Genomic DNA, 27,890 nt, shown 5'->3' with positions numbered 1-27,890 from the left:
GCCGTGCTGCATCCCACACACATTAGACTGCAGAGACCAATCGTGTGCCTCCCCAGCAACAAACAACAACCCATTTGGCCTCAATATGAGGTCACAGCAACCTCCCGGGTCATGTGTTGTTGTCTGTTCGACGATCCTCAGAGAAAACTTCTGCCCAATTGCGAGCATCAAAGCCGCTGCTCTCCGGGGAGGATGCTCCCAAGTACAAACACCTCATTGCCATGGCAACTGCCCCTTCGGTTCCACCACCCAAATACCCGCCCACCCTCCTGCGCACACACACACACACACACACATACATGCAGAGCAGGAAACAGGACAATATTAGTCCACAGCGGGTAATACTACATTCTCCGTCTTTTAGTAACAGCTCTTAGTGTCGCTCACCTAACTGGATGCTGTCTGTTACTATCAGTGTTCACTGGAGCAACTAGTTCTGATAGCACAGAGCACGCTCACACGTGATTGGCTCCGGTTTTAGGCAGACATGAACTCTATATACAGAGAAATGAGACACTGATGGAAGTGTGTCTTATATCCTGAAATCTAACATCAAGTAATCAGATTGTCACACAGAAACAAGACATTGCAGCTTTATTGTGAGTAAATCCAACATACAGCACCCTGCACCTGGACAAACACACTAATGCAGCAAGATATAGCTCCAAACAAATACACCATATCCTCCTCTCTGAGTAACCTTTGCTAAGTAACTTCAGTGTTTTACTGGCTTTATATTTGCAGCCCGTTCTGAAAGCTTTTTGTGCTCACTAGGAACTAATGGGCTTGATGCCACAGACAGGGAAGTCAGACACAGACACAGAATATATTGTTGGTTTTGGTCTCTTCCTGGGATTTGCTGACAATAAGAAGAACATAGAAGAAGAATAAAGAACCTGCCTTATCCTTTGTACCCTGTAGAATGTGACTGAGGGAGCTCGTCTTTTTGGCTTCGACAGTCAGTCATACATTGGCATAAAACATAACCAGTTTTGAGGACAGGTAGGAGGACGAATGACAACATGCCACCGCTAATGATGTATTAGCAAAATGTAGCATGCGCGAGAAACTGCAAGTCAGTTTGAAGATAAATGCTCCTATTGCCTTCAACACTCGGCAATGTTCCTCTCCAGCTTGTGTCGGTCCGTCGGGCCTGCTGTTCGGCTGCAGCAGCAGCAGTTCGTCCACCTGAGCGTTCAGAGCTCGGTGCGTCTGTGCTTCCTCGTGCTTCGAGTTGCATAAGACGCAGAGCCTTGATGTTCCTAGTGCAGGGAGGAGGAGATGCCTTCAGTGAAAAGATGTGTGACTGCTGCCGAGTGCACACACACACACACACACAGCAACATATGGCCTGCGTTCATGTATTAAGCTGCGAGGAGACGTTCAAGGGCGCCTTATTGGAATCATCTACTTTCATGTCTGCTGTGACAGCGATACACAAACTCGTGCCGCCATCGTTGAGCTTCTTCCTCCAGGTGCGGAGAAAATCTCGAAGTATCAAAATTCCTCTACATAAAGGTTTCACCGTTGCTTTACTGTACCAGCGCGGAATAAATCCAGGATTCTTCTTCACTGGTTTGCTTTATTCCTCTGCTCCATCTGTTCCACTCAGAGTGTGTGAACACAACAACACTGCTACGCTGGTGCTGAGGTCAGGAGTGACTCAGTGCCTCATGATTGCACTTTATTGGTGTGAAATCACTCGTCTCTCACACACACACACACACACACACACACACACACACTGTCTTTCCTCCCTGTCGCTGCTCCTGTCTTCTTTTCTTTCTCCCGTTCATACACATACACCCACACATGTTACCAAGTGGGAGCACAAAAGAACACAGACACACACACACACACACACACACACAGAAGGGAGTGCACGCACACACTTGTAAACCCATGGAGCTTGTAAACACTCCTCTTTCTCACTGCCCTCCCTCTCCATCTCGCACCTTCCTTCTCTCTGCTCTTTGTCTCATTTGACAACCTGTTTTCTCTCTTCCTCACCCCTTTACCTCTCTGCGTCTTGCTGGTGCCCAGCAGACGCCCACTGTGTCGCCATGCCTAACTGCCTTCTGATTTCAAATAGGCATGCATCCAACCGGGCAACATAGCACCTGCTGCAAGGGAGGAAGTTGAGTGTGTCGTATGTGTGTGTGTGTGTGTGTGTGTGTGTGCTTTTGAGTTCACACTTTCCATTTTCCGTGCCTGCAAAAAATACCCCCCATCAAGATAAACAAGATAGATAAGCTGGATCGGTCCAAACAGTATCAGCTGCAGTGGGCGACACAAACATGATTTTATTGAAACTAGCACAAAAATCAGGCCACTGATAAACACTTTGACCTTAAACCTGGAATAAGAATTGCAGCCACAGTTGCAGCAAAGGTTGCACAGCCTCACTTTAACACTTTTTAACTAGTTCAACAAAGTAAAAAAAGAAAATGTGTTGTCTTGCATATCTAAGATAGGTCTGATTGTGAAAACGGATGTAATGATCCTAAAAACCTTAGAACAGCTTCAGTGGAGGGTCTACGGATAAAACTACAGCCTTTAAAAGGGACTTTTATTTGTTACATACTCAACACATCTCTACATTGTGCAGTTCTGTGCTTGGCAATAAAAATATTAAATATTCAAAATTACAATTGACTCTATACAACAAGAACATATATACAACACAAGAAAACACGTAGAACAGGATGTTAAATGTTGAATGCACAAACAGTATATTAGAACATGCAATATTAAAGGGATGCAGGGGAAGGGAAGGGGAGCAACATCAGAGGCGTAGTCTAACAGGACGGTGTCCTTGCTTGAGTTAGTTAGTAGCTACTCTGTCTGCTGCGACTTCTCTGTTGCGGAGGAGCAGCTGGAAGTTTGGTATCTTGCTCAAGAGCAAACGGACAGCAGCTGTTAAAGCAGCTGTCCTTCTCTGTGACCACCCTCATTGTCCCAGCTCCTTACAGGAATTTGAACCAGTGACCCTCTGGTCAAAACTGATTCATGAACACATACGCTGGGTGCAGTATTCAATCTTCAGTGCTTTATTTTGACTGTTGTAAACAAAGGGAGAACACTTTGTCCAAAACGCGGGACACTTCATTCTGGAGGATTTTTAGATGGTCTGATTATTATTCAAATCAGACAGACCCGGAGCTCAGAAGCACACAGCAGTTCTATCCTCGTGTGAAAGACACTTTGATACGGCTGTGTGCTTCAACAATCTTTTGATTGACTGTCTTTTCACACAGGTAAAGGCCACATTTCAATCCATCTGATTGCAGGGTCAAATCTGAAGTAACAGCTGAGACTAGTGTGAAAACCTCAAGCATGTAGCTTAGCCACAGCAAGCTTTTTGCTCTTGCAATATTCTAAGTGATCAAAGTTATTAATTCGACCTATTATGACCTATAAAATATTGTGAATCCATTGCAGTGGCTATGTCGCATTGCTTTGTAATTTCAGTCATCATCAGTCAGTAAAACTACAGATGCCCTGTTACCAGCTTTCTCAAAAACACTTCATCTCAAACCGTGCTCTCAAAGTCAAAGCTGAATGTTTGTGCCTGTGTAGCCGAAGATCTGTTTTCTCAGATCACGGCACACATGTTAAAAGCATCTCTGGGAGACTTACATCTCTCTCCACATTATCAGCTTTTAATTGGCTCTGCTTTTTAAAAAAAGAAAAAAAAAAAAACGTGTACCCCAAGGACTAAAGTATCGAATGCTGCATCTCAGCTGTGTTTTTTTTTGTTCTTGCCACAATGAAAAGATGACATGAGCTCAATGATAAGGATGTCTGTTACTCATTACTGTGATGTAAGGTGAAGAAACAGAGCAGCATCTTCCCTGAAACAAAAGCTAAGAACAATAAAGAACAAGTCTGCTATAAATAAAACACGATAAACCAAAAAGGTACCACTTCCATCTGGTTGGCATCTAATTTATTCTCTTCATTCCAAACTATGTTCTTTTCTTGAAACTAAACTCACTGTGGGAGTCAATGAAAAGTCCATTCCATCATTTCAGAACGGGGACGTGTTGTTAATTTGCCTCAACCATGATCTTTGAATGAATTATAAAGTAGTGTGACCCATGCAGTGCTGCAGCACCCTAACACAGATGTGTGGGGCTGACGCAGGTAGACCACAAGCAATGCAAACAGGGCTTAAGTGAAGACTTTGATGGTCACCAGCTGGAGACAAACAAAAGTTCCAAAATGTTACAGCATACTAAAAATAACAACTAGCCTTTATTATAATGGACTTGTCATTGTTGTCTTCACCTCCTGTCCTGCAGGATCCACAGCTGTGGTAGCTCCTAACGTTCTCCTGTCCTTCTCCTCTTACCCCTTTGCCAATACCTCTATTTGTCACTGCTTTATCTCTTGGCAGCTGCCCTTTCACTCTCGTCCTCCCATTCATCAAGGACCCCCCCCACCCCCCCCCGCAGGTTTTGATCACGCCTCTCTCATCCGCTCTTCGTCTCTATGCTTCCTTCTCACCAACTAGTTCTCCCTCTCACATTTACTGTGACTCCTCTGCCACCCCCAGAGTGGTGGCACAGAAAAGGCCAGCTAACCGACTTAAAGACCCCAGAGTCCCCAGCGTCCCAGGGATTAAACCTCATTTGCATAAATTTGCATAACCTCGTTAAGGCAGAGGGAGACGCTGTACACACTGTAGCCTGGGACACCTCCAGAGTGAAACAGCCCATTAAGGATTGCGGTGATTATGGGATTATCACTCTTAACGCCTGTACGGGGACTGGACCGGTGTGTACTCTCTGAAAAGTGCCACATCGCATGACTGAGTTGCAAACTGTAGGGAGGCAGGGAATCCAAGCTTTCAGGTCAGGTGACCTTCAGATTGCATTTGCATGGGATTTGTTCCTGACCATGTTTTTTATTTCCATTCAAATGATTTAAAGTAACCTACACTAGAAATTTCATGAATGCGTTTACTGTAACAGCGGATTAAAGAATACAAACATAGTGGCCATTCGTTCAAATGAAAGCTGCTCTGTCAGCACATTCACTGAAGTAGTTCTTCCCACCGCCTGCCTGCTCTTAAATACACACTGTATATTAGGCCTTCAATTCATTTCAGTCATGAATGCCAGCAGAGCGGGATACCAGCAGACTATAGAAAGGAATATTTCTACCAATTCTTGCCTTTGAGCATTTCATCAAACCATGGGCAACTAGAAACATACAGTCAGGTCCATAAATATTTGGACATTGACACAATTTCCAGCATTTTGGCTCTGTACACTGTTGTTGTCCTTGCTCTGGCTGCTCCCTTCCGGGGTCGCCACAGCAGATGATCCACTTGTAGATTTTGGCGTTAGTTTTTTACACCGGATGCCCTTCCTGACGCAACCCTCGCCCATTTTTGGTAGCCGGGACTGGGAGGGAGTCAAACCTGGGTTCCCCAGGCCGATGGCATGTGCAATTATCCACTGCGCTACACTCCACCCTCCAGCTTTTCAAGGGACCAAAAGTAATTGGACAAACCAACATAATCATAAATCAAATTGTCACTTTTAATATTTGGTTGCAAATCCTTTGCAGTCAATGACGGCCTGAGGTCTCGAACCCATAGACATCACCAGACGCTGGGTTTCATCCCTGGTGATGCTCTGCCAGGCCTCTACTGCAGCTGTCTTCAGCTCCTGCTTGTTCTTGGAGCATTTTGGATTCAGGTCAGGTGATTGACTTGGCCATTGCAGAACATTCCACTTCTTTGCCTTAAAAAAAATCTCTTTGGTTGCTTTCACAGTACACTTGGGGTCATTGTCCATCTGCACCGTGAAGCACCGTCCAATGAGTTCTGAAGCATTTGGCTGAATGTGAGCAGAGAATATTGGACGAAACACTTCAGAATTCATCCGGCTGCTTTTGTCAGCAGTCACATCATCAATAAATATAAGTTCCACTGGCAGCCATACGTGCCCACGCCATTACACCACCACCATGCTTCACCGATGAGGTGGTGTGCTTTGGATCTTGAGCAGTTCCTTCCCTTCTCCATGCTCTTCTCTTCCCATCATTCTGGTACAAGTCGATCTTGGTCTCATCTGTCTGTCTGTCTCTCCCACGAGGATGTGGCTGACTCAGAAGACAATATGCTTGCAGGTATTTTGGTCAACACTTTTCTCTTCAGTAAATAAATGAAAGTATATTGGTGGGGATTTTTATTAATAAAATGTGTTTTAGAAATGGCTCCAAAATGCAGCCCCAAGTGGACTAAAATAAATGCTTGGGCAGTCAAAACCTGACAGGACCCCCCATCCTGCTGTCAGCTGTCTCACACTGATGACATCAGCACTTCTCCAGCAACGCTGTCCTGCCAACAGAGCTTTGGCCGGCTCCTCTAATAGGATGGAAATATGAGGACGTTTTTGAAAGACTTGTGCTGTGGCAGGATTTTATTTTTAACAGTAACATTTCTGCAAATCCAAACAAATGTTAGACTAATTATTTCTCTGTCCGTGTGTGAGAGCAGGGAGTAACGTTTGACTGACAGGGTCATTAGGAGGACCAGACAGGATGCTTGACAGCTTAACATCTTGCGGTACTGTGTGATGCACGCTATCACTGTGTTCTCTGGGTACTGGTAGATAGAATTGTACGCATAGACTTTTACTTGGTCCCTCGGAAGAGTTTTAAACTCCCCGCATTATTTGCCCTCTAGAAGTGAAAACACACTTACATGCAACATGGGAATGCTCACCAATAGCAAATATATTTATACCACTTTAGTACTATTATATCAAAGGGTTTCCTTTGAAATGATGACTCATCCCTTTATCTTAGAGTAGTTTGTGGCTGCTAAGAAAGTACTAGTATTGAGTAGGAAACACCCCCTTACAGTTCATCCAGTATGACTCAATGGACTCCGTCATTCCTAGTCATCATTTCTGTGGAACTCTTTATAACTCAGACCAATGGAGGCAGCAGAAATACAGCTGTAGTTGAAGGCAGTGGAGTGGAAGGAGAGAAAACGATGCTCTACAACAATAACAATATAACACAATCATTTCTATTTGATATAATGATACAAAGAATCCCGCCCCAGCTTAGGCTAGAATCGACACTGCTAAATGGTATTCACTAACCCATTCCACACCTTAAGCTCTCCAAAGATCTCCAAAGATCTTAAGGTGTCAGAAGGAAAAATTGCGCTGTGTTCATCATCACAAGCAAGAACTGTGGGGGCCACTACGTTGGTGAAATGGCCCTGACATCTTTAAACAGAGCTTACAGCTGCTGCATGCCAGTCACATACTTCTTCTTATAACAGACTGGAAAGGTTACTTCCTCGTAACTTTATGCCTTGTCCGTCAACTGTGAGACACAGTTGAAAGCTCTGGAAAAAGCTTGTACGTGGACTTCATCTTCATCCACCGCTCAATTCTGGCGGACTAACCTGTAAGAGCACTCGGTAAAGCGAGATTAAAGATCACGTTTCAAAAAACCTGTTCATCTTTCATAAGAAATGATTAATTCATTCAATAGACTCAATCAATAGAATATGGAATCCGGTTATTCAAAATAAGTACAAGTTCATTTCTGCTTGTCTAAGAGATCCAAGCAACAAAATCACTCGGGTATCCTATAGAGGGAAGCAAGTGAGTAGAAAATCAAGAAAAAATGGATTGACCAAAGATGGAAAATATAAACTGCAGAATCAACAAGGCTATTCTGGAAGTTCTGGAAATGGGTGAAAGAGAGGAGGGACGGCATACTATAAAGGACCACAGTTAGGCCATAAGCCTTATTGGTACTCACTCTACCAGTAGAGCCACCGACAAACACTGCAATTGCTCCTTATACTTTATATATCAGTGTATATATAATTGTAGGCTGCTATTGATTTGTGATCACTACATAACTGTGAGATAACTGGACACTGATAGGCCGGCTGGTGTGAGAGACAGTGTAGCATGTAAAGGTTCCTGCATTCAGCCTGAATTTATTGTGAGTGTTAGGTCGCAGTGGTTCTGTTGGAGAATTAAACATGTGTCAAAGCCTCAGTTTCCATGGCAATTGCACAGTTAGAAATGGGTACAGACAAAAAAAAAAAAACCCTCCTCAGCCTGTCACTGAAAACCAACCGATTGCATACATCTGCTTCTTTCTCTAGTTTTTCCTTTTCTCTCAGCATTCCTCTTGCTTTTAGCCTTTCCCCCCATCTCTCTCTCTCTCTCTCTTTCTCCCCTTTGTTGTTAATCTCACTCGCTCCCTCTTTATCTCTCTGTCTCTGCAGCTAGCAGGCTCAGAGCCGGTGTGTTGACTTGTGCTTTTAACTCATGGGCTTCCCTCCTTATTCGCCTACACAGTGTACTCAGGGAGATTCCAAGCACATGCACACACTCATGCATACACACTTGTTCACACACATACAAATACGCCGCATGCACACACACACACACACAAACTGGCAGACTGCTGAGCCGCCCAAGCTCTGGTCTTAGTGAATAATTTAGTTTGTGATGGTGTGAATGTGAACGTGTACGTGTGTGTGTGTGTGTGTGTGTGTGTCAGTGAGAATGAGAACCAGTGTTTTCTCCACCAGAGCAGCAGCAGCAGCTTGTCTTTAAGAGGCGTCTCCATCATCTCCCTCCTCTCTGAATTTAAAAGCTCATTCGAAATTACAAAGAGAGAGAGAACAAGACGTGGTCAGTGATGTCACCAAAAGCAGAGGCTGCGGGGGCTTTTTGTTTGATTGCCTCTGACATGACCACTTGATATTGGAGGGTGTGGGGGCTGGCTTTTGTATTAAATGTAGAAAGAAAAAAAAATAACACGTTACCTGTGTGAATGTTAAAAGTTTTTTTTTTTTTCTCCTTTCCTTGCTTGTGGTGCATTAATCTGCTTGACTGACAGACAGACTGTAGGTATTAAAAAATAAAATGGTCACTGGGGGAAATGGCATTGTGAAAAATGGACGCTATGGAATAAAAACACTGGAATATAATAATGACCTGAATTAAACCCATTATTGTAAAAAATAAGCAGGATGAAATCTAATAATAATAGTACTATTGTCATTAATTTAATTCATAGATTCATATTTTAATTACTGCATTATATAGTTTGTCTATTTATGTATACTATTATTATTATTATATCTTAATTCATTCTTTCATTCATAGGTTTAATATTGATATAGGTGCTGTTTTCCTATTCACACTTCCATACTAGCTGTCGTGACAGTGGAGTAGGATGACAGCATTAGATACCTGTGGGTCACTAGGGGTCAACACGAGTTGAAGACAGAAACATTTCTGTCCACGAGCTGACATCATAACAGCAGCTCTGGGGAAAGTGCGCTCCAAACCAAATAGAAATACGTTGCAGTGGCGCTGTGAGTATAGCTGCCCACCATCTCTGCTGTTTTATCTGAACGCATTGACCACTGGTTCCAAATATTGCTGTATCTTGGCTGCTAGCCTCCCTGAACACCTGTGGTGTAATAACACGGTGCTGCCTCTTTCCCTGGTAGAATAATGCTGGTTGTCCCTCATGCCCAGCTGAGCAGCACAAACACTGAGGCAGCTGCTTTCACACTCTATCTGCTGTCTCCTGTCTTCCTTTTTACACCCCTGCTTTAATCCCTGAACATTCTCTTACATTCTTCTAATCTCAGCTGGTTTTCTTTTTTGAGTTTCCACATCCTTCTCTTTTTTTTTTGGTTTCACATTTTATTCTGGTAACTCTGGTAACATACACTATGTCTGCATCAAGACTATATCTACTCTTTATGTGTGTATGTGTGTGTGTGTGTGTCACAACATCACACTAAATAAATATAGCTCATCTTCTAGGCTATCCCACAATCCAAAGGGCTCTTTAACCCTTTAACCTTCTGCTCAGCACATTTTGACTCACTATAGCTTATTGAAAACATGTTTTACTTACGACATCTCAACCGTTTGGTAGAGGCCAATATTTCAAAAAATGTGGGGTCTGTTCATAAAAAAACATTGATTTTTGTAATTAGTGCCTCAAGGAAATAAAATATATAAAGAATAAATTTGCTTTTTTCTTGGTGAGGACGTTAGAGGGTTAAAAAACAATTAAACAGTGAGTAAAAAGCAACTACTGTTCTGTTTTTAGTTCATCTTAAGACCAACTTACTCAAAGGCTGGAAAATGAAACGTACACCACACACTCACGCACTCCTTTTTGCCTTTGTATTACCAAGTGCTCATTGCAGCCAGACAAACCCATCAAGCTTTATGACCCTCTGAGGGCTGCTGCTGCTGCTGCTGCTAATTCATGGAGGCAGTCCACCAAGCGCAGCCACTCAACCAATCTCCACTGTTTCCATGAATATCTGAACAGCCCCTTTTACTGGTTTATGTCTCCCCTGAGAACGGCTTGTTGAATACAGGACGTGCAGCCTTCGTGGATGATATGTCTGTTTTATAAAGGAAGAGGGGAGAGAGTGTAATAGTAGTGTGTTTAAAGCAGGCAGAGAGACGCTAAGACATTTTCATTGCGTAGGACTGTGTTGATGGATGCTCACTTTATGTTGGAAAATGGTCCGAGTCAGTTTTGATTCCTGTAGCATGACTTTGATTGATAGGTGCTTTAGGGGAGGAAAATGAAATGGGAAAACTCTGGTTTTGCTGACAGGAATTTAGGTTCTGTGAAGCCTTTTCAGAGCATCACTGCGGTTAAAGAATGGATACTAGACTTGATGGATGTAATGTAGACCTCTGTCAGGTGTGAAGTCACATGTTTTTTTGGAGGCATTGATGGTTTTAAAGGAAAACTATGTTTGATTACAACTCAGGTTTTATTTTTTAATTGAAATCTTTGAAAAATGGAAGAAGGAAAAGGTGCAAGTCATTTTGACCCAAACGCTTACACGGTATGTCCTAGACCCTAACCAAACCGTTTTTTGTGTTTAGACACAACTGAACCTTAACCATAGTGGTTAAGGCTTTCTGGAGGACAAGCACAAGCTATGTATTATACTCTTTAATATGTGACCTACATCACGTTTGTTCCTACATCATCATTGTTTTGTTCACCTTCACAAATAACCTTTTATAAAAATGATACGAGTGGGTAGAGTATATAACCAAAATAACTTGGTTAGGTTTAGGTAAAGTGTGTGAACTACCACCCTGATGAGGATCATCCTTTTCTCTGATGAGAAAATGCTGACTAATATCAATCCCTTCTACATATTTGTGTTTTTATTCTGCCTCTATACGCCTGTTTGTTCACAGTTTGACGATGTGTACGTACTGGTTTAGGCTTTTGTATGAATGTAGGCCGGTCTTTGAGTACTGATCCTCACCAGCATGCTGACTGAGGGTGTTTTGTCTGCTCTCTTGATTAGAAGCCTTTCATTTATCAGCCAGCAAGGTACATGCTGTGTCTTTGCATTTTTAACACAAGGTCACACCGTGTTGCGTCTGTGTTGAGTCTTTTCTCTCTTATTCTGCCCCCTCCTGTCTGCGTTTGATGCACCATCATCTGTTCTTTTACAAATTCTGTATGTGTACATGTTGCTGAGAACACACACACACACACACACACACACACACAACACCCTTGGCCACACTCACTCACACAGACAAAAGTGCACTACATCAATACAGCAATGAAATACTCCTCCACGTTATGGCTAAGCAGCTGATACAGTAACAAATCTTTCCAATCATTTCCAGAAATCATTTAGCTGCAGCCTCCAAACTCATCCCAACGTAATGATAACAACAGTGGTTGAACAGTCCCTCCCTGCACGAAGAGCTCGACTCAGACGCAAGAGTCTCAGAATTCTTTTTTAATATTTCTTTTCCGCCTGTGATATTTGAGCGCCGTAGTCTGCTGCCTTCACAGCAGTTACACAACGACTTAGAAATCACTGGCTCACAGGGGGAATGGCTTCGCATCACCTCTGGACTGCCTCTGAGCCATCATTTACGTTATAATGAGTATCTACCCTCCTCCCTCCTAAAGGATCATTCCTGTTCAGGGGCCGTATCGTCATAATCAAGTCTAATCAAGAACACTTTAGCAAGACAATTTCCCCTACTATGTAGGTTGTGTTTTAAATTTTCATTCCTTCATACATTCATTCATGAAGGCGATGTATGATGCATTACCTTTTTCTAAAGTCTTGCCCTGGCCAGAAGTCTTCTTCTATTCGCTGGATCAAAGGAAAACACGCGTGGAGACACATTAATTTAGGTTCATAGGACCTGCTGTCGAGATTAAACCGAAGAAATTACACTATTTTGTGATTTTCACTCAAATTGAACTCAGATGCATACATACATCTTCTTGTCTTACTGCCTTTCCTCACTGAAGTGATTGAGGAGCTGATTTTGGTCACCTGAAGGAAACAACCTTTAATTCCAGAGAAGATGTTTCTCATGAGGTCCGCCGAAGTGACCGACGCCGAGGAGGTTTGATCATTTGGCCCACTGTGGTTGAGCTTGAGGACCAAAGATTTCTCTTGGGAGATAGTTAAGCTTAAAACTGCTATAATCAATATTCTTAAAACAACAATGTATCAGCTGACATTTTGAAAACAATGAACAATCGTGCAAGGGGGGTCGCTAGTAGAGATGAACCTACAAAGAATTCTGAAGTATGCAGCTACTCTCACATTTATGGGGGTTTATGATGTTTCAGATTTCTAGTATGTATACAATGACAGCACACTTAAACGAAGATCAACTGCAAATATTCACGTCAAACTTGACTGTGTAATTATTCTCATTTTCAGACTGTTAATTTAATCATTTTTTGGACGCCAGGAACAAAAATACGCGGATTATCCTTTACCTTTCACCAACATTTTAAAGCCCGTTTCCTAGGCTTTGTGTTTTAGGGAACTTGTGATCAAGGTCTGGAGTCTGACATACTAAACAAGAAGCAATTACAGGAACCAATGAGGTGCTCCTCCCTTTTCACAGCCGCAAGTCCTTGAGGAAGACTTCTGACTGACAGCCTTTTTGAGGATCTCTCGGCATGGAATGTAAATTACAAAACGTTACAGAGTTTTTTGACAAGTGGGGTGCTATAAGGACCTGTAAGGCATGGCTTGTTCATTACAACAATAATCTTGTGGCTGAAGTTATTTATGTCACCTAAAAATGGTCTAATGGTCATGACTCTGTCCTATATCCAAGACAAAAGCTCCTCTGGGGATGAACGCTCCCCATAAGCAATCTTCTACTGAAAAACTTCTTTGTCTTAAAGAGATTGCTCTCATTATAATGGCCACGTCTTGTTCGAAATGTGGCCTTGTTAGTGGCTTTCAAATGTGTTTGCAGACCCTCTGAGTGGTCTTTGTTGAAAACTTCAGCAGACAGAACCAGACGGAGTTGAGCAGAAATTCTAAATCTCCCCCAACGCTCAAATCTCTCACCTATATTATACATTCTTTTCAAAATTACTATTAATATTTACTGAGTTGTGCTGCCACTACAGAGATTTATTTATTTTTTTGAAGTGGCTTGTTTTTTTTACACTGTGAAAGAGTTGAATATCTGCTGGATGATGAGGTGAGCTTCATATGTAGCTTGGCCTCCATACTTTCTCACGTGGAGCCATGCTCAGAGCTTGCATTCAGCTTGCACCTGCAGTCACACTGAAGCTGTACGGTTCGATTTATTGCTGCATTGTTATGTTATTATTATATTATATTGGCTATCCTGGAACAAAATCCAGGAGTGATACACCTAGCCTATAAGGAAAGATAAAGGCACAGCATTCGCCCAGTTTTTTGTGCTGCTTGTTCTGCTTGGCATTCTCTCTGCTATCCATCTTCTCAATGCAGGTTGGCCATTATTTATGACTCTGTAAGGTAACCTAAATGGTGCATTTATATTCATTTCCTAATGCATTTATTCAAATGACAATTTTTCACCACAGTCTCAGATTCTGCTCGTGTCTTCCCTCCCTGGACAGATCACTACTCCTCTATCCCTGCCACGCCTTATCTTTTTCTCCAAATCTCAATATAGCTCCTGTTTTTCTGTCATTCTTTCCGCCCCCCAAAGCTTTTCTATCCAACCTTCCCATTTCTCTCTGTTTATTCATCCTCATCCAGCCCTCCTGCTGCCTCTCACTTCACCCACCCCTTTGTGTCAGTCTTTTTCTCCCTCCCTCTAACCACCCATATGACTATTTATGAGTGCGGTGTTCCTCACAGTGGGGCCAAGTGCTGAGCGAAAGTAACATTGGGAACATTGGAGCTCTTCAGAGGCTTGAAGCTCTTTAGTGCAGGCCATATCAACCTGGCAACCTCGATGCAGCACAAACACAACCACACGTCCACAGAGGCCTCATGCAAATGCACGCATTTATGTTGTTTGTATGTGCTCCCACGAGACACACATGACACTCACCTTGCACAACCCGGAGACTTGATTATGTAGCAAGGAAGTACAGAGTGTAAAGTGTGTGTGTATGTGTGTGTGTGTGGGGACATTACAGCACCTGTGCATTCAGCAGTGCATTCAGATCATCCACTGATATTGAACAGAGGCCATGGAGCTAAATGGCTCCTTCTACAGTAAGTGGTTCAGAGAGACACGCATCAGGACTTTGTGGGAGACAGAGATACCGAGGTTAAAGCTGCGGTTTACACACTGACCGCAATTATAAACACTTCTAAGTTGGCATTAAAGAGGACTTAAACACAGAATACAGCTCTAGCCATAGCAGACCATTGACAGTAAAATGACTTCACACAGTAAGCAGTACATTAAGTACATTTCTAAATGGCTTATATTTTTGGTCTGGTGCACTCGACAATATATAGTTTTCCACTTTTATTCATTCCATAATTGTATTGTATTACTTTCATTTTATTTAGAAAGTGTGGCTCTTATTTTGAAGGATATGACACATTGTGAACACTGGTCGAACCTCAGACTGTGTATAGTAACAATATTATCTTCACATACAGTCTGTGTTCCTGACGTGTGGAGCAGGTGGCTGAAAAGGGGACACGGTTGCTGAATGCAATTGTGTAAATAAAGAACTGAACAGCTTCTCTGCGTAGCTACATTAGCTTTGGAAATTAGTTAATGTCCTATTAGATAAGGAGCAAGTGATATTTGCTGTCTTTAATGGGCACTTAATGTTAGCTGTCCTCACTAACAGGGCTCAGCGTTCTCTGGAAATACACAACTTAATAAAACGAAATGACTGTAATGTCTTGACTCTCCTTTCCTCTGTAAGATCCTTTTGACAGCAGATCATTGGACCACTCCAGCAGGAAAAGCATGTATTACTATTAACTTCAATGAATGCTGGCTCCAATCCATTAAGGTGTTCTAGCAAGCCACACAGTTGGCTGACCCTGGAACTGGTGAGGCTAATTGGAGTGCTGACATAATTAAAATCATTGATTGCACCTGAAGTTTCCTGCAATGACAAGTCAATCTGCTGTTTTCATGACATTATTCTCCATTTTATTCTCATAACCCACATCAGTGACCGAAATACTGCTGTAGGTTAAAGCCGCCTTTGACTACTTGCATTTGTTGGCTTTTAAATGGATTGTGGTTTTAAAATGTGAGTATTCCACTCTTCCTCAGCAATTAATTTACCTGGTAAAGAGGCCTACCTTTAGCCCTCTGAAAACATATGATTTTTCACATCAGAAGAGTTGTATGACTTGTAAACATCTCCAAGATTGTCTTTCTGGAGCTCCACTACAGCGTATTTAATTCAGTGTTGATGCTTTTTTGAACAATCTGTTTGAAAGTTAATCAGCCATCATGCAGGAGTCTTGTTTTTTCATATTCCCTGATTATGGGGTGCATAATGAAGTACATACTGTATATGCCATTGTTGGTACATGGGTCAGAATGGCATGTGCGGTGCAAAGGAAAAGTGAAAGACATATTTTAGACAGCAGCCTCTTTGGTGGACATCTCATATGCTGTGTGTACATTTATCAACACTTCCAGCAGAGTATGCAAATTAGACAAAACTGACTCCTGCAAAGACTAAGGGAAGTGTGTTGTTTGTTTCAGGAAAATATTGTTGGTCACAGTGAATTGGTCCCTTGGTATCATAGCATTAGCACTGTACAAGATCGGCAAGAGAAAAAATAATGTTTTGCCTATTATGATGTTTAGTGAGGAATTAATTTTCATGCAATTACATCCAGTTTTGACCAAGGGTAAACCCTAATGACACATTTCCCCTGAAAGACTCGTTATACAATATTAATTTAGTTTTTTCAGTGCAGTAATTTGTGTATTTGTCTCTTGTCCTTTGTCGCACCCCCATTAGTAGCTATAATTGGGTGGTCGTGTTCCTGCCTCAGTGAAAACTTGAAAACTCAGTAAACTTTTCCATTTCATCCACAGGTCGTAAGTTCGTCATAGCCAATGCAAGAGTGGAGAACTGCGCCATCATCTTCTGCAATGATGGCTTCTGCCACATGTGTGGCTACTCTCGTGCTGAGATCATGCAGAAGCCTTGCACGTGTAACTTCCTGTACGGCCCCGACACCAAGCGACTGGCTATCGCCCAGATGGCCCAGGCCCTGCTTGGGTCAGAGGAGAGGAAAGTGGAAATCAACCTCTACCGCAAAGATGGTAGGAAAATCAAACTTTGCTAGAGTGATTTGAAACATGTTGGTATAGGCTTAGGAGAAGATGTGTGCAGAGCTTTTCTGCCTGTTGACTTGTTTATGGGGTGTATAACGGTTAAATCCCACCGCCGCCGTCTGCGTCGTGTTCTGTCAGCGGCATGGCTGCTGGACCTTATCGCCCCCTCTCTAGTCAACGCTTCAAAACCCACTGGGAGCAAGCACCTAGTCTCAGAAGCAACCCAGCAGAAGCTCGGCGCTCCGCAGGGCTCAAGATTTGTGCCACTTCTATTTTCGATGCTGGCTGCGTCCAAACTGCGTCAAGCAGCACAGAACAGATGGGGCGAGCAGGAAGTCTGACAAACAAACAGCAAAGAGAATCTGGTAAGTTTTCAAAATAAAAGCCCCAGTGCATACTTTCAATTGTATATTCCACCACCACCTCAATATTACTTTAGAATGGCTGTCACCAGGCCAGACATTAATTGGGCAGAGGGGTTTTTCACACCATGTATGACAAGAGTTTTGTCTTGGACGTGGAAAAAATACTCTCACTTTGACTTTAGCTGCTGTTTGCAGGCACACACACAAGAAAGACATTTAAACAGACAAAATAAGAAATACAGCTTGTTTGGAGTCTGAGCAAGTCAACCAATCAGCCAGGCAAAACACCCCCGCGTCTGAAGCGCTTCTGAAACACTGGTGGGTTTTACAACCGCACTGAGGACGGAGCAAAACCGGACCGCTGCCAGAACGCGGCGCAGACGTCCCTGGTGGGATTTCGGGGGAAGAAGACATCCCTCTGCTGTGTCAAGATGGCACAGTGTTCACACATGTTAGGTACGGAACGTGTGCGCGTTGTTGTGATGTAGTTATACAAACTACACCAAAAAGGAGGTCAGTTTGGGTACACTCTGTGTTTGGAGCCAGAAAGTCGGGAAAGTAAATGCCATGTTAGTTGCTATGTGAGTTTGCATGGATTGGGAAGGAAAGTATTGCTATATTTGAGTGTGCTTGAGTGTATGTGAAATGTTTAGGTGTTTGAATGGTTTTGTTCTCAAGCGGCTTCAGTATCTTCCTGTGTGGCATGTACAGAGTATTGGGCACACGCCAGTCCGTGCCTATGTGTGAGCTGTAACATGTGAGACCTGACTACTGTTTACACATAAGTCCATGCTCTATTTTTTGTCTCTTGCAACTTTTTTGTGCCAGATTAGAGCTAGATGTCTTGGTTTGTTTTCAGATGTTATTAACAGAAGACTAATCTGTGTGTGCTTAGATAACAGCTGAGTCTGCACATCAACATAGAAGTGGCCTTGAAGTTACAGCGGTTTTGTAATATTCTCATGAAATAGCAGTGTTTTCAATGGCTCACTGAATGGTTAGGTGCAGTGTAGAGGGGAAGAAAATGGGGGAAGCCCTCAGAGAATTCTCCCCAGTGGCAAGAGCGTGTTTTTGTCTGCAAACGTACCAACTGGACCAGGACCAGGTAACAAGACTCTGGTCGCTGCAATGATAGACGGCTTCCATGGTGATAAAGAGCTGCCATGGTAATAAGGCCAGCAACAGCCTGGGCTATGGCCAAAGCATCTTGTGGACATTTTCCACCTGTGGACAGACACCAGAGCAGCAGGAGGAGAGAGAGAGAGAGAGAGAGAGAGAGAGAGAGAGAGAGAGGAGGGAGGAGGAGGGACAGAGAGAGAGAGGAAAAGGCTTAAATCAAACTGAGGGGGAAATGAGGGCAAGATTACTAAGAAGCAGGAAAACAGCATAGCTCTGAAAAGTGAGGAAAAACCAGTACGGAGGAGAGAGACGGAGAGAGGGAGAGATGGGTGGGGTGGAGCACACACACACACACACACACACACACACACACTACACAGCAAGTGTTCTTTTTTTTATTGTAGTTTTTACTGTTTTCTTGATTTTATCAATACTACCTATTTATTAGCAACTTGTGTAGCTGGTCTCATTATTTTTTTTTTTGCTGATTTCACTCACTGACATTGTCTTCCTCATGTGATTTAGCAACATAAACACTGACTGTCATACCAGTAAAGTCTACTGAACCGAGCTGAGTCCGTCAGACAGAGTGCCTCTCATGTAATCCTGTAAAAGAGAGAGGAAGAAACACAGAGAGATGGAGTCAGCCATCTCTCCTTAAGCGATACCTCTGAGGTTTGCTTTGCCAACTCAGCCCTCTCCTCTCCACATTTCACTTTCCACTGTTTATATATACTGGGGATGTGGGGACACACACACACACACACACACACACACACACACACACATACACACACAGAGTGATCTACAATACAAGTGTCTCGTGAAAAGCTACAACCCTATATATAGAATCACAGAGGTGTTATCATATCTGTCCTGTTGGATATGTTAACAAGAGTCCACCATGCTAACAACACATAGTTAAAGGATTTGGAAACAACATTTATTGCATTTATTGAGTGTCAGGCCCGTGCCGGCTGGTAGCTGTGAAGACTCTATTGGCACGCACAGTGCAGTGTGTTGAATATGGCGTGCCATTAAAGACAAAAGCGAAATTACCGTATTAAGTGTAGCTTGTAGCTTTAGGAAGGAAATGATCAGATATCTTTAAAAAAGAACCATTGGGGGTAACAACAGGACAGTGAGGGGAGATGAGCCTGGCACAGCACACACAAAGTCACAAACATTTAACGAACAAATGTGATTACAGCTCCTGGACACTTAGCTCAGCTCTTCCCAAAGCCTTGGAGATTCTTCTCTGACTGTTTGACGCAGTCATATTTCTTTCTTTGACCTTTATCCACCGAGATTCAACTGAGTATGTATTAGTGTTCTACAATTTATATCGGTGTCAAACAAACTTAGTATTCAGCCCTAACAGCTCCCCTGGAGCAGAAGCGGATCAAGTTCTTTTCTCAAGAGCATCCCAAAGGCAATAAACACGACTCTGCCATCATATGTTCCCTGCAGGTTGCCATGACAATCACATAAGTGTGATTTACTCGTATTGCAGACAAGCTAATGGCATCTTTCCTGTTGGCAGCCAGCTTTCAGCATCTGCCCTGTCTGGCCAGGGACCTGTGTATTGGATTGTGGGTGGGAGTAAAATTTACAGTTGCTCCAGTGATCACACAGGACAGCTCTCACTGGAACTTCACTGGAACACAAGTGGAAATAGACAGCCTACTTTTGGTGAAATAAAAGTTAAGAAAACCAAAAGTCTGGATTAGAATAAACTCCCAGGGACATTTACATGTACCATATGTATTTTCATCAATTTTCAACATTCTTATTGACGGTTTAATATTGTGTTTCCAGCCCGCCTGGTTAAAATGACCTTACGTTGGCTTTCGTTCTCTCAGTGGTATCTAGTGACTACAGAATGCCTAAAACCCAACAATACTGTGTCCTCCTCATGTCTGTGGTAACGCAGTAATGGGCGCTGAGAGAGAGTGTTATAGAGAGAGTTATAAGCTGTTATCTGCTGGGCCGATATGACTAAGCTCAGCTGACAGTACACGAGAGTCTATAAACAAGCGCACACACACTTCACATATACTCCATGCTTACCCCTCTCTATGAATGGGGAGTTGTGTTTGTCATGTTGCCATGGAGTTTGTAGAGAGGGCCTCATCAGGTTGTCATGGTAACAAAGGAACACTGTTTTGACTGGAGAAAAAAATTTGGGTTTCGGGACTCCTCCTCCACTGTACTCATCTCCACTCATGTCACATGTTTTATATTATTAATATTCATTTTGATTATTTATATTATAATTAATTCATAATATATATATATGATTTTAACAGTCTAGTACATCTAAAGAGGGATATGTTGTGGCCTGTAAATACAAGGATTTGGAAGAGGATGTGTTGACCATGTCTTACTTAAATGATACATACATACATACATACATCAAACTTCTTTGGTCTTCGTGCTGACCCAAAGCATTTTGTTGCTTATAAACTCTCTATTGATTTGTCCTCAATAAATGATCATGAATGAATGAAAAATTAGCTCCAGGGAGTGTATTTGTCATCTGTGTGTATGGGCAGGTGTGACCCTGGTGACTCCTCTTCTCAGTCATCGTCATACACACTGAAGCTCACAGAGACACAAACACAAAGTCTTAGGTAACCCCAGTGGGCCACCTTCAAGCCATCAGAGAGGTGCTGATCGAACACCGAGGACTCGTCTCATCCATAATGCAGACAGGGAGGAAACACTATGCCACCTCCTCTTGTCCCCCAGCCTCGCACAGGCAAAGAAGGCAAAGGAACACTAGCCCTTCAAGCAGTGAGTTTACAGGTGTGCGTGTTTTACTGGGAACGGTGGGACTGTGTAGCCATGACCCACACATTCATGCGTACAGAGAGATTACTGAGCACACATGCATCAACTCATGGCACACACACACACACACACATATACACATACACACACACACTTCATCTGAGCTCATTTATCTAGTGCCAAGCTTAGGCATGAGCCTTCACGATGATGGATCTCCCTTCTCGCTCTCACGCTCAATTGTCCTACTCCGATTGCTCACCAGTTTAATCAATCATGCTCTCTAGGTAAGCTGCGATAGGAAACACACACACATGCCTACATACGACGAGCGCGCAGAAGTTGTGGTACAGAACGGGCTCCAGCTGAAGTGTTGGCCGTAAAGCTTTGAAGCTCCTCATCGGTTGAACGTCACAACTGCATGGTTTTGCTTTTGGCCTTCACAGGGAAACATGGCGGTGACTAGGGGGGAGCTAAAGAGGGTCTTTGAGTTAAGAAACTGTTTTAACTGGATAGGTGTTGCCCTTTATTCTTACTCTTTCACTCTACACCCATATCTCTCTCACCTTACTTTCCTCTTGGCTCTAGTTGCTCAGACTCAGAGACTAATTATGAAAACAAGAGAACACAGATAATGTCTGTGTCAAGGAGCTATGAAGACAGACGGTCATCATGAACTTGGATCGATTCAAGGACGTGGCTGGTGTCACTATTTCAAGAGTAGCCTGTTTAACAGTTCCTCTCTCTAATGGTATAGTTAAGACTTCAGAATCCAGAAGATTTTTAACTGGGTTTTCTCTTCTGGATGATGTAATCTGCCCCTTAAATCCACACAGAGTGAGCATCAATCTTTGAGTGAAATGAAATTAGTGTTTTTTCTGTTTGTGTTGCCAGGAACTTAAAACTCAGTATCTCCTCTCAAACCACAGCATCTTTTACTCCTGCCTTTTTAAATTATCGTCAGTATTGAGCTCGAGACATACGTGGTCAGACTCAACCCTGAGATGTGAGAAAACACACACACAGACAGGTGGTATACTTAAAATAAAGGCAAAAGTGTCTCGTCCAACACATCACTGCGTGTGTGTACTTGTTTTACAGCACAGTAGATTGTGTTCACTGACATCCTGCTCAAGTAAAAGTAAGTATGTTGAAACAATTGTTTAGACGATGCGAGACAACCAAGCGTGATGTTTTAATTATTGCTCATAATCAAACTTAGAGTACTTTGACCAGTAAAACTGTTTGGCAGACAGAGGTCAGGGGGAAGGACAGACAGATGGAGCCTTTATGCTGAAATGCCACATTATGGGTGTGTTAATGTGAGCTGTCCAGCGGTCGGGCGTCACGTCTGATCCCATACACATCCATGAGCAGTTATGCCTTTCAGTCAGCTGTACTATGAACACTGCTTCTCATTTCTTTCCCATGTTTCCCTGCCATCTGTTGTGGAAGCTCTGAATGCCTAGAGCATCTACCTCTTATTGGACAACACACTAAAACACAGTCTATTACTGCTGTTTCCTCGTTGAAAAAGAGCCACTTAGGTGTGATGCTCAAGTCAAGGGGAGAATTTCAGCTTCATTTGAAGGAGATAAAGATTAGATCCCAGTGGCTTTAGGGTCAGTCCTTGCTTACCTGGGAAGCCCCTGAAGCTGCTGTATCAGAGCTTCATCACGCAAACAAAGATTGGTTCAAATTTGTGTCTGTGCCTCCGCATCATGGCTGTAATGACGGAGCCATGTTATGTCTGTTCCCTGGATAACAGGGAGCTGTGTCAACAGTGTTCTTTATCTCTGCTTTATAAAATCAGCTTCAACGTAGCACATTTCCTCAACAGCTGTGCTCTGTGAATGTCACTTCCTGCGTTGGCACTGGACATTAGCTTTGAACATATAGTAAATCCCTAATGCACAATAGTTGAGCATTAATATAATTCTATGATATAGGATTTTTTGGGATCCATGGCTGAAAGTTTTTATGGGGTTTGTGTCTTAAAATGTTCCTTTATGCCCCTGAATTAAATCATAGACTGTCTGGGTACAAGTGACCTGTTGCACTCAAACAGAACCGGCTAGCAGTTTTCTGCCATAAAAGCTCAAAATCCTAAAGGAAGCATCATCTGCACCCCAGTTGCAGATATAAACAGTAATTTTTTTCCAGCTAGTGTGAGTGTGATAACAACCCCAGGCATGATGAAAAGACGGTCTTGAGTGTGTCGTTGGTCTTGAGGACTTGCAGGTTTCTATGAGACAACGTTAGTGTCCAAACAGCATTGTGCTGTGATAATGCAGCGAGCCCAGAGGAGCAGGCTGTGTGACTGGGGGGAATCTTGATTGCCTAGCAGCGGTAGCTAAGCAAAGCACTTAGAGACCTGCAGCCTTTATGGAAAGGTTATTGTACGCCGATGGCTGCCATGGACGATCCTCCCTCGTGCTACACACACACACACAACACATGCGACTAATGCTGTCAGCTGTCGCCCACACAACAGGTTGCATTAGGTTTTTGAACTGAAGGGAGAGGTGTCCATCTCCAGAGATGAGAGAGAGCTTTTTGTGTGTTTCAGCACAAATAAGCAGAATAAGAACGTGGACTTGCACCTTGGTACGTGGTGTAACAGGATAGAGGACGAGGGAGATGAGAGGGAAAGAGAGACAGAGAGCGAGGGTTAAAGTGACAAGTAGGAAGCTGGATTCAGACCAACAGCAGCAGCGCTACACACTATACATCTTAACTGACTATGTTTTACCAGGTAACAGAAAACCTTTCGCTGGGACGGGGACGTTTGTGTAAAGTAATAGTCTGAATTAGATCACAAAACACCAAATTGAGGAGCATCATGATCAAATTGCAGATCACTCCTGCTCTGCTCCGGCAGTGTAACCACGTGTGCTGAGCTCACAGTGTGGGTACAGTGTGTGTCTGTATGTATTATTGTGTATCTTCCTCCCTTTTTTTGATGACACCCAAATAATGAATCATGACACGTCGAAGTGTGATAGCACTGCATCGTGTGTCCGCCTCATTAGTCACCCACTGTGCTGTACCGGGCTGCTCTGCATGCTCAAACACACACATATACAAATGCACTCGAAATAGAGGCCAAAGATTGACAAATTGATGTGGGCATCAACGATAACACATGCTCTGGGTAATGTGAGGTAATTCTTTGAGTTACTGTGTGTATTTTTGTGTTTGTGTTACTTGGAGTCAATATCCATGCTAAATACACAGCAGTATTCAGTTGAGGCTGATATACTCTGATATACTGGGAAACTTAGATTATTATGGAGGGAATTTGTTTTCATGCACCATAATCTACAAGTCACTGATCACAGATGCTACTTCCTAATCACTATGTTTTCATAATTAGTTTTTCACTCAAGTTTGACTCAATCCAGCACTATGATGTGAGAAATCCGACCAAGCTGACCTGATTTGGCGTTAAATGCCGAGCTCTAAAATATGCTAAGCGAACCACAGTCTGTTTCACTCTGTGCTTGTTGCATGTCGCTGCAATGTGCCTGAAAAACAACCAACACACGCGTGACACGTGTTATTGTATATGTGGCCTGTTCTTGCTTAAATAATGTGGAGACTATTTGAATTTGAGTTCAATCATCATATTTCTTGGTCCTAAGAATGATTTTTCCTGACTTCTCCCACTCTAAATATAAATAAATAAATACAGACACGACACAAGTAATATTACAGGCCGTCTCTCCAAATTCAACACGAAATGTCACTTTTCATGACTGCTGCAGTCTTTTTCATTCGCTTCTTGACAAGCATTTTCAGTACTTAGTGACCTTCGATCCCTGGCTTCTCCAAATCCGCATGTTGAAGTGTCCTTGGGCAAGACACTGAACCCCAACTTGCTCCTGAGCCTTCTGCTTCAGTGTGAGAATGTATATGAAAGAATAGTCTGCTACAACTTTTCCCGGGTGAGTGAGGATGACATGTAAAAGCACTGTGAGTAGTCGAAATGACTAGAAAGGCGCTGTACAAATACAGACCATTACCATTACCAGTGTTATAGGAAGCTTATAATGTTTGTGTGTGCAGGCTAGCTTATGAGCATCTGTAAGAGATATGAATCTTATGAAATCATTTTAAATATAGCAAAACAAATATAATGAATGTAAAATGTAATATTCCATACAATAGTCCATATTTAAAATACACAAAAACAAAGGATTTACATGGGTATAATTAGGGGCGTTACCCTAGGCACGTGCACAGGACAACTTGCACATACACATTTGTGCACGTGTTTCCAAATGTGGGGTATCACTTGTGACTAAGAAATCTGTGAATCATCACTTCATTTGGATAATGGCTAAATATTTGATTATTGTATTCAGTGCCCTTTTTCCTCAAAAACAAGGTTTCATGAGCATTGACATTAGGAAGAGCATATCTCATAAACTATCTGAAGTAGAAAGATAATGTTGCCATAAAGCTGAGGCTTTCCTCTTTAGACACATATAAAAAACTCAAAATGTGTTTCTGTCTCGAAATGATGGAACGAGTCATAAATAATAAAAAAAAATTGCTTGGTTGCTAATTTTACTAAACATTGGGCCCATTTGAACCACCATGAGTATTTTATGAATGTCTAATGCTGCAGATTGTAGCTATTATGTTTAACACGTAAGCCAAATCAACACAAAATCCATCTTACATGTAAACTAAGTGAAAAACTTTTGTTTGTTTGAGTAAGATGCTTGATCCTCTGTCTTACTTTTCTGGTGGATTCATTCATCAGTTTGAATGACTTCATTACCTTTTGTTGCTATCCTACGTCTTTATTTGAAATCATCTTACCTTTTCATATAGCAGTACATCCTAGTAGATGTGGTAGGTGGTGTGCCATGTAGGTGAACTACAAAAAGTACATAAAAGACCTGAAAAATAATTTGTGATGTGACACACGAGATCGTCCACCAGGCCACCGTGTTGTTCCCACACACCTACACACATACTGACAGACAGGGTGATAGATGGATGTTGTGACACGGTGTTAATTGGTGCAGTGAGTCTGCCTCCTCCCCTTATGGTCTTGTTAGCCTACGCAGCGCTCGTCCATCTTGCTTTCTTGTCCATATCTGTGCCGCAGTCCAAGCCTGTTCTACAACAATGGATCCAAACAAGAAATAAAACTGGTCAAATAAGCTTTAACTTCGAATATCATCTACCTTACTGTACATACTGTGGTTACAGATATACCTTCTGATTATGCACATATTTGCTTCTTGCCGGCCTGGATACAGAAACCTGCCTTTGTATCCTGATGTCAGATTCAAACTGCAACACCATGACCGACCTGATATAACATGCAACAGCACTTGAACCTGCTCAGTTTGCAAAGGCGTTTGTTTCTTGATGACACTCCTGTGCTATGGCCATTAAGACACAGAACAAGTGAGTCATATAACAAGGACTTGTTTAAAGAGCTCCACTGGAAGATGTGAGAGATCTCTGAGCTCTAAGCTCTAAGATCTCTAATTTATTTTCCATTTAATTTAACTTATTTCTGATTGGATTGCATCTCATTAAAGTAAAAGAGCTGTTCAGCTCAGCTAGGAGGCACAACTATAGTACTGACAATAGGAATATGATTAACAATGAGCAATATGGTAACAGTGAAAAACATGACCATAGTTAATATATGAACAATGATAATATCAGTAAAAAGTGGTGGTGGCCGACATTCAGCAGCAGTGGTTCATGAAGCCAGAGAACCAGGACCAGGATCCACAGGAACCTGAGAACCACAGCAGGAGAACCAGGACCAGGATCCACAGGAGCCTGAGAACCACAGCAGGAGAACCAGGACCAGGATCCACAGGAACCTGAGAACCACAGCAGGAGAACCAGCACCAGGATCCACAGGAGCCTGAGAACCACAGCAGGAGAACCAGGACCAGGATCCACAGGAACCTGAGAACCACAGCAGGATAACCAGGACCAGGATCCACAGGAGCCTGAGAACCACAGCAGGATAACCAGGACCAGGATCCACAGGAGCCTGAGAACCACAGCAGGAGAACCAGGACCAGGATCCACAGGAACCTGAGAACCACAGCAGGAGAACCAGGACCAGGATCCACAGGAGCCTGAGAACCACAGCAGGAGAACCAGGACCAGGATCCACAGGAGCCTGAGAACCACAGCAGGAGAACCAGGACCAGGATCCACAGGAGCCTGAGAACCACAGCAGGATAACCAGGACCAGGATCCACAGGAGCCTGAGAACCACAGCAGGAGAACCAGGACCAGGATCCACAGGAACCTGAGAACCACAGCAGGATAACCAGGACCAGGATCCACAGGAGCCTGAGAACCACAGCAGGAGAACCAGGACCAGGATCCACAGGAGCCTGAGAACCACAGCAGGATAACCAGGACCAGGATCCACAGGAGCCTGAGAACCACAGCAGGAGAACCAGGACCAGGATCCACAGGAGCCTGAGAACCACAGCAGGAGAACCAGGACCAGGATCCACAGGAACCTGAGAACCACAGCAGGAGAACCAGGACCAGGATCCACAGGAACCTGAGAACCACAGCAGGAGAACCAGGACCAGGATCCACAGGAGCCTGAGAACCACAGCAGGAGAACCAGGACCAGGATCCACAGGAGCCTGAGAACCACAGCAGGAGAACCAGGACCAGGATCCACAGGAACCTGAGAACCACAGCAGGAGAACCAGGACCAGGATCCACAGGAACCTGAGAGATGAGAAAAGCACAGAAAGGCTCCGGGGAAGATACAAAGTTAGTAACAGACATTAAAGAGACATGAAGCATCAGGATGGAGAGGAAGAGGAGGAGAGAGGAGTCCAGTGCATCGTGGGAGTCCCCTGGCAGTCTGAGCCTATAGCAGCATAACTAGGGGCTGGTCCAAGCCCTAAACTATTGGCTTTATGAAAAAGGAAGGTTTTTAGTCTACTCTTCTGCCCCCTGAACTAAACTGGAAGGAGATTCCACAGGAGAGGAGCCT

At 43.1% G+C, this 27,890-nt stretch overlaps 1 protein-coding gene across 1 annotated transcript in view; it reads left to right on the top strand.

Annotated features, from left to right (window-relative positions):
- kcnh2b (potassium voltage-gated channel, subfamily H (eag-related), member 2b) overlaps positions 1 to 27,890 on the top strand; it is a 197,199-nt gene that overhangs the window by 3,455 nt on the left and 165,854 nt on the right. Inside the window, exon 2 of the mRNA XM_070852586.1 lies at positions 16,365 to 16,595. Coding sequence (XP_070708687.1) covers positions 16,365 to 16,595 — 231 coding nt within the window. The remainder of the gene's footprint in view (positions 1 to 16,364; positions 16,596 to 27,890) is intronic.

Source organism: Pempheris klunzingeri, chromosome 21 (genome assembly GCF_042242105.1).
Source record: "Pempheris klunzingeri isolate RE-2024b chromosome 21, fPemKlu1.hap1, whole genome shotgun sequence".
Lineage (NCBI taxonomy): Eukaryota > Metazoa > Chordata > Actinopteri > Acropomatiformes > Pempheridae > Pempheris > Pempheris klunzingeri.
Note: the sequence above shows the minus strand (reverse complement) of the source record. Positions and strands in the feature narration are given on the sequence as shown.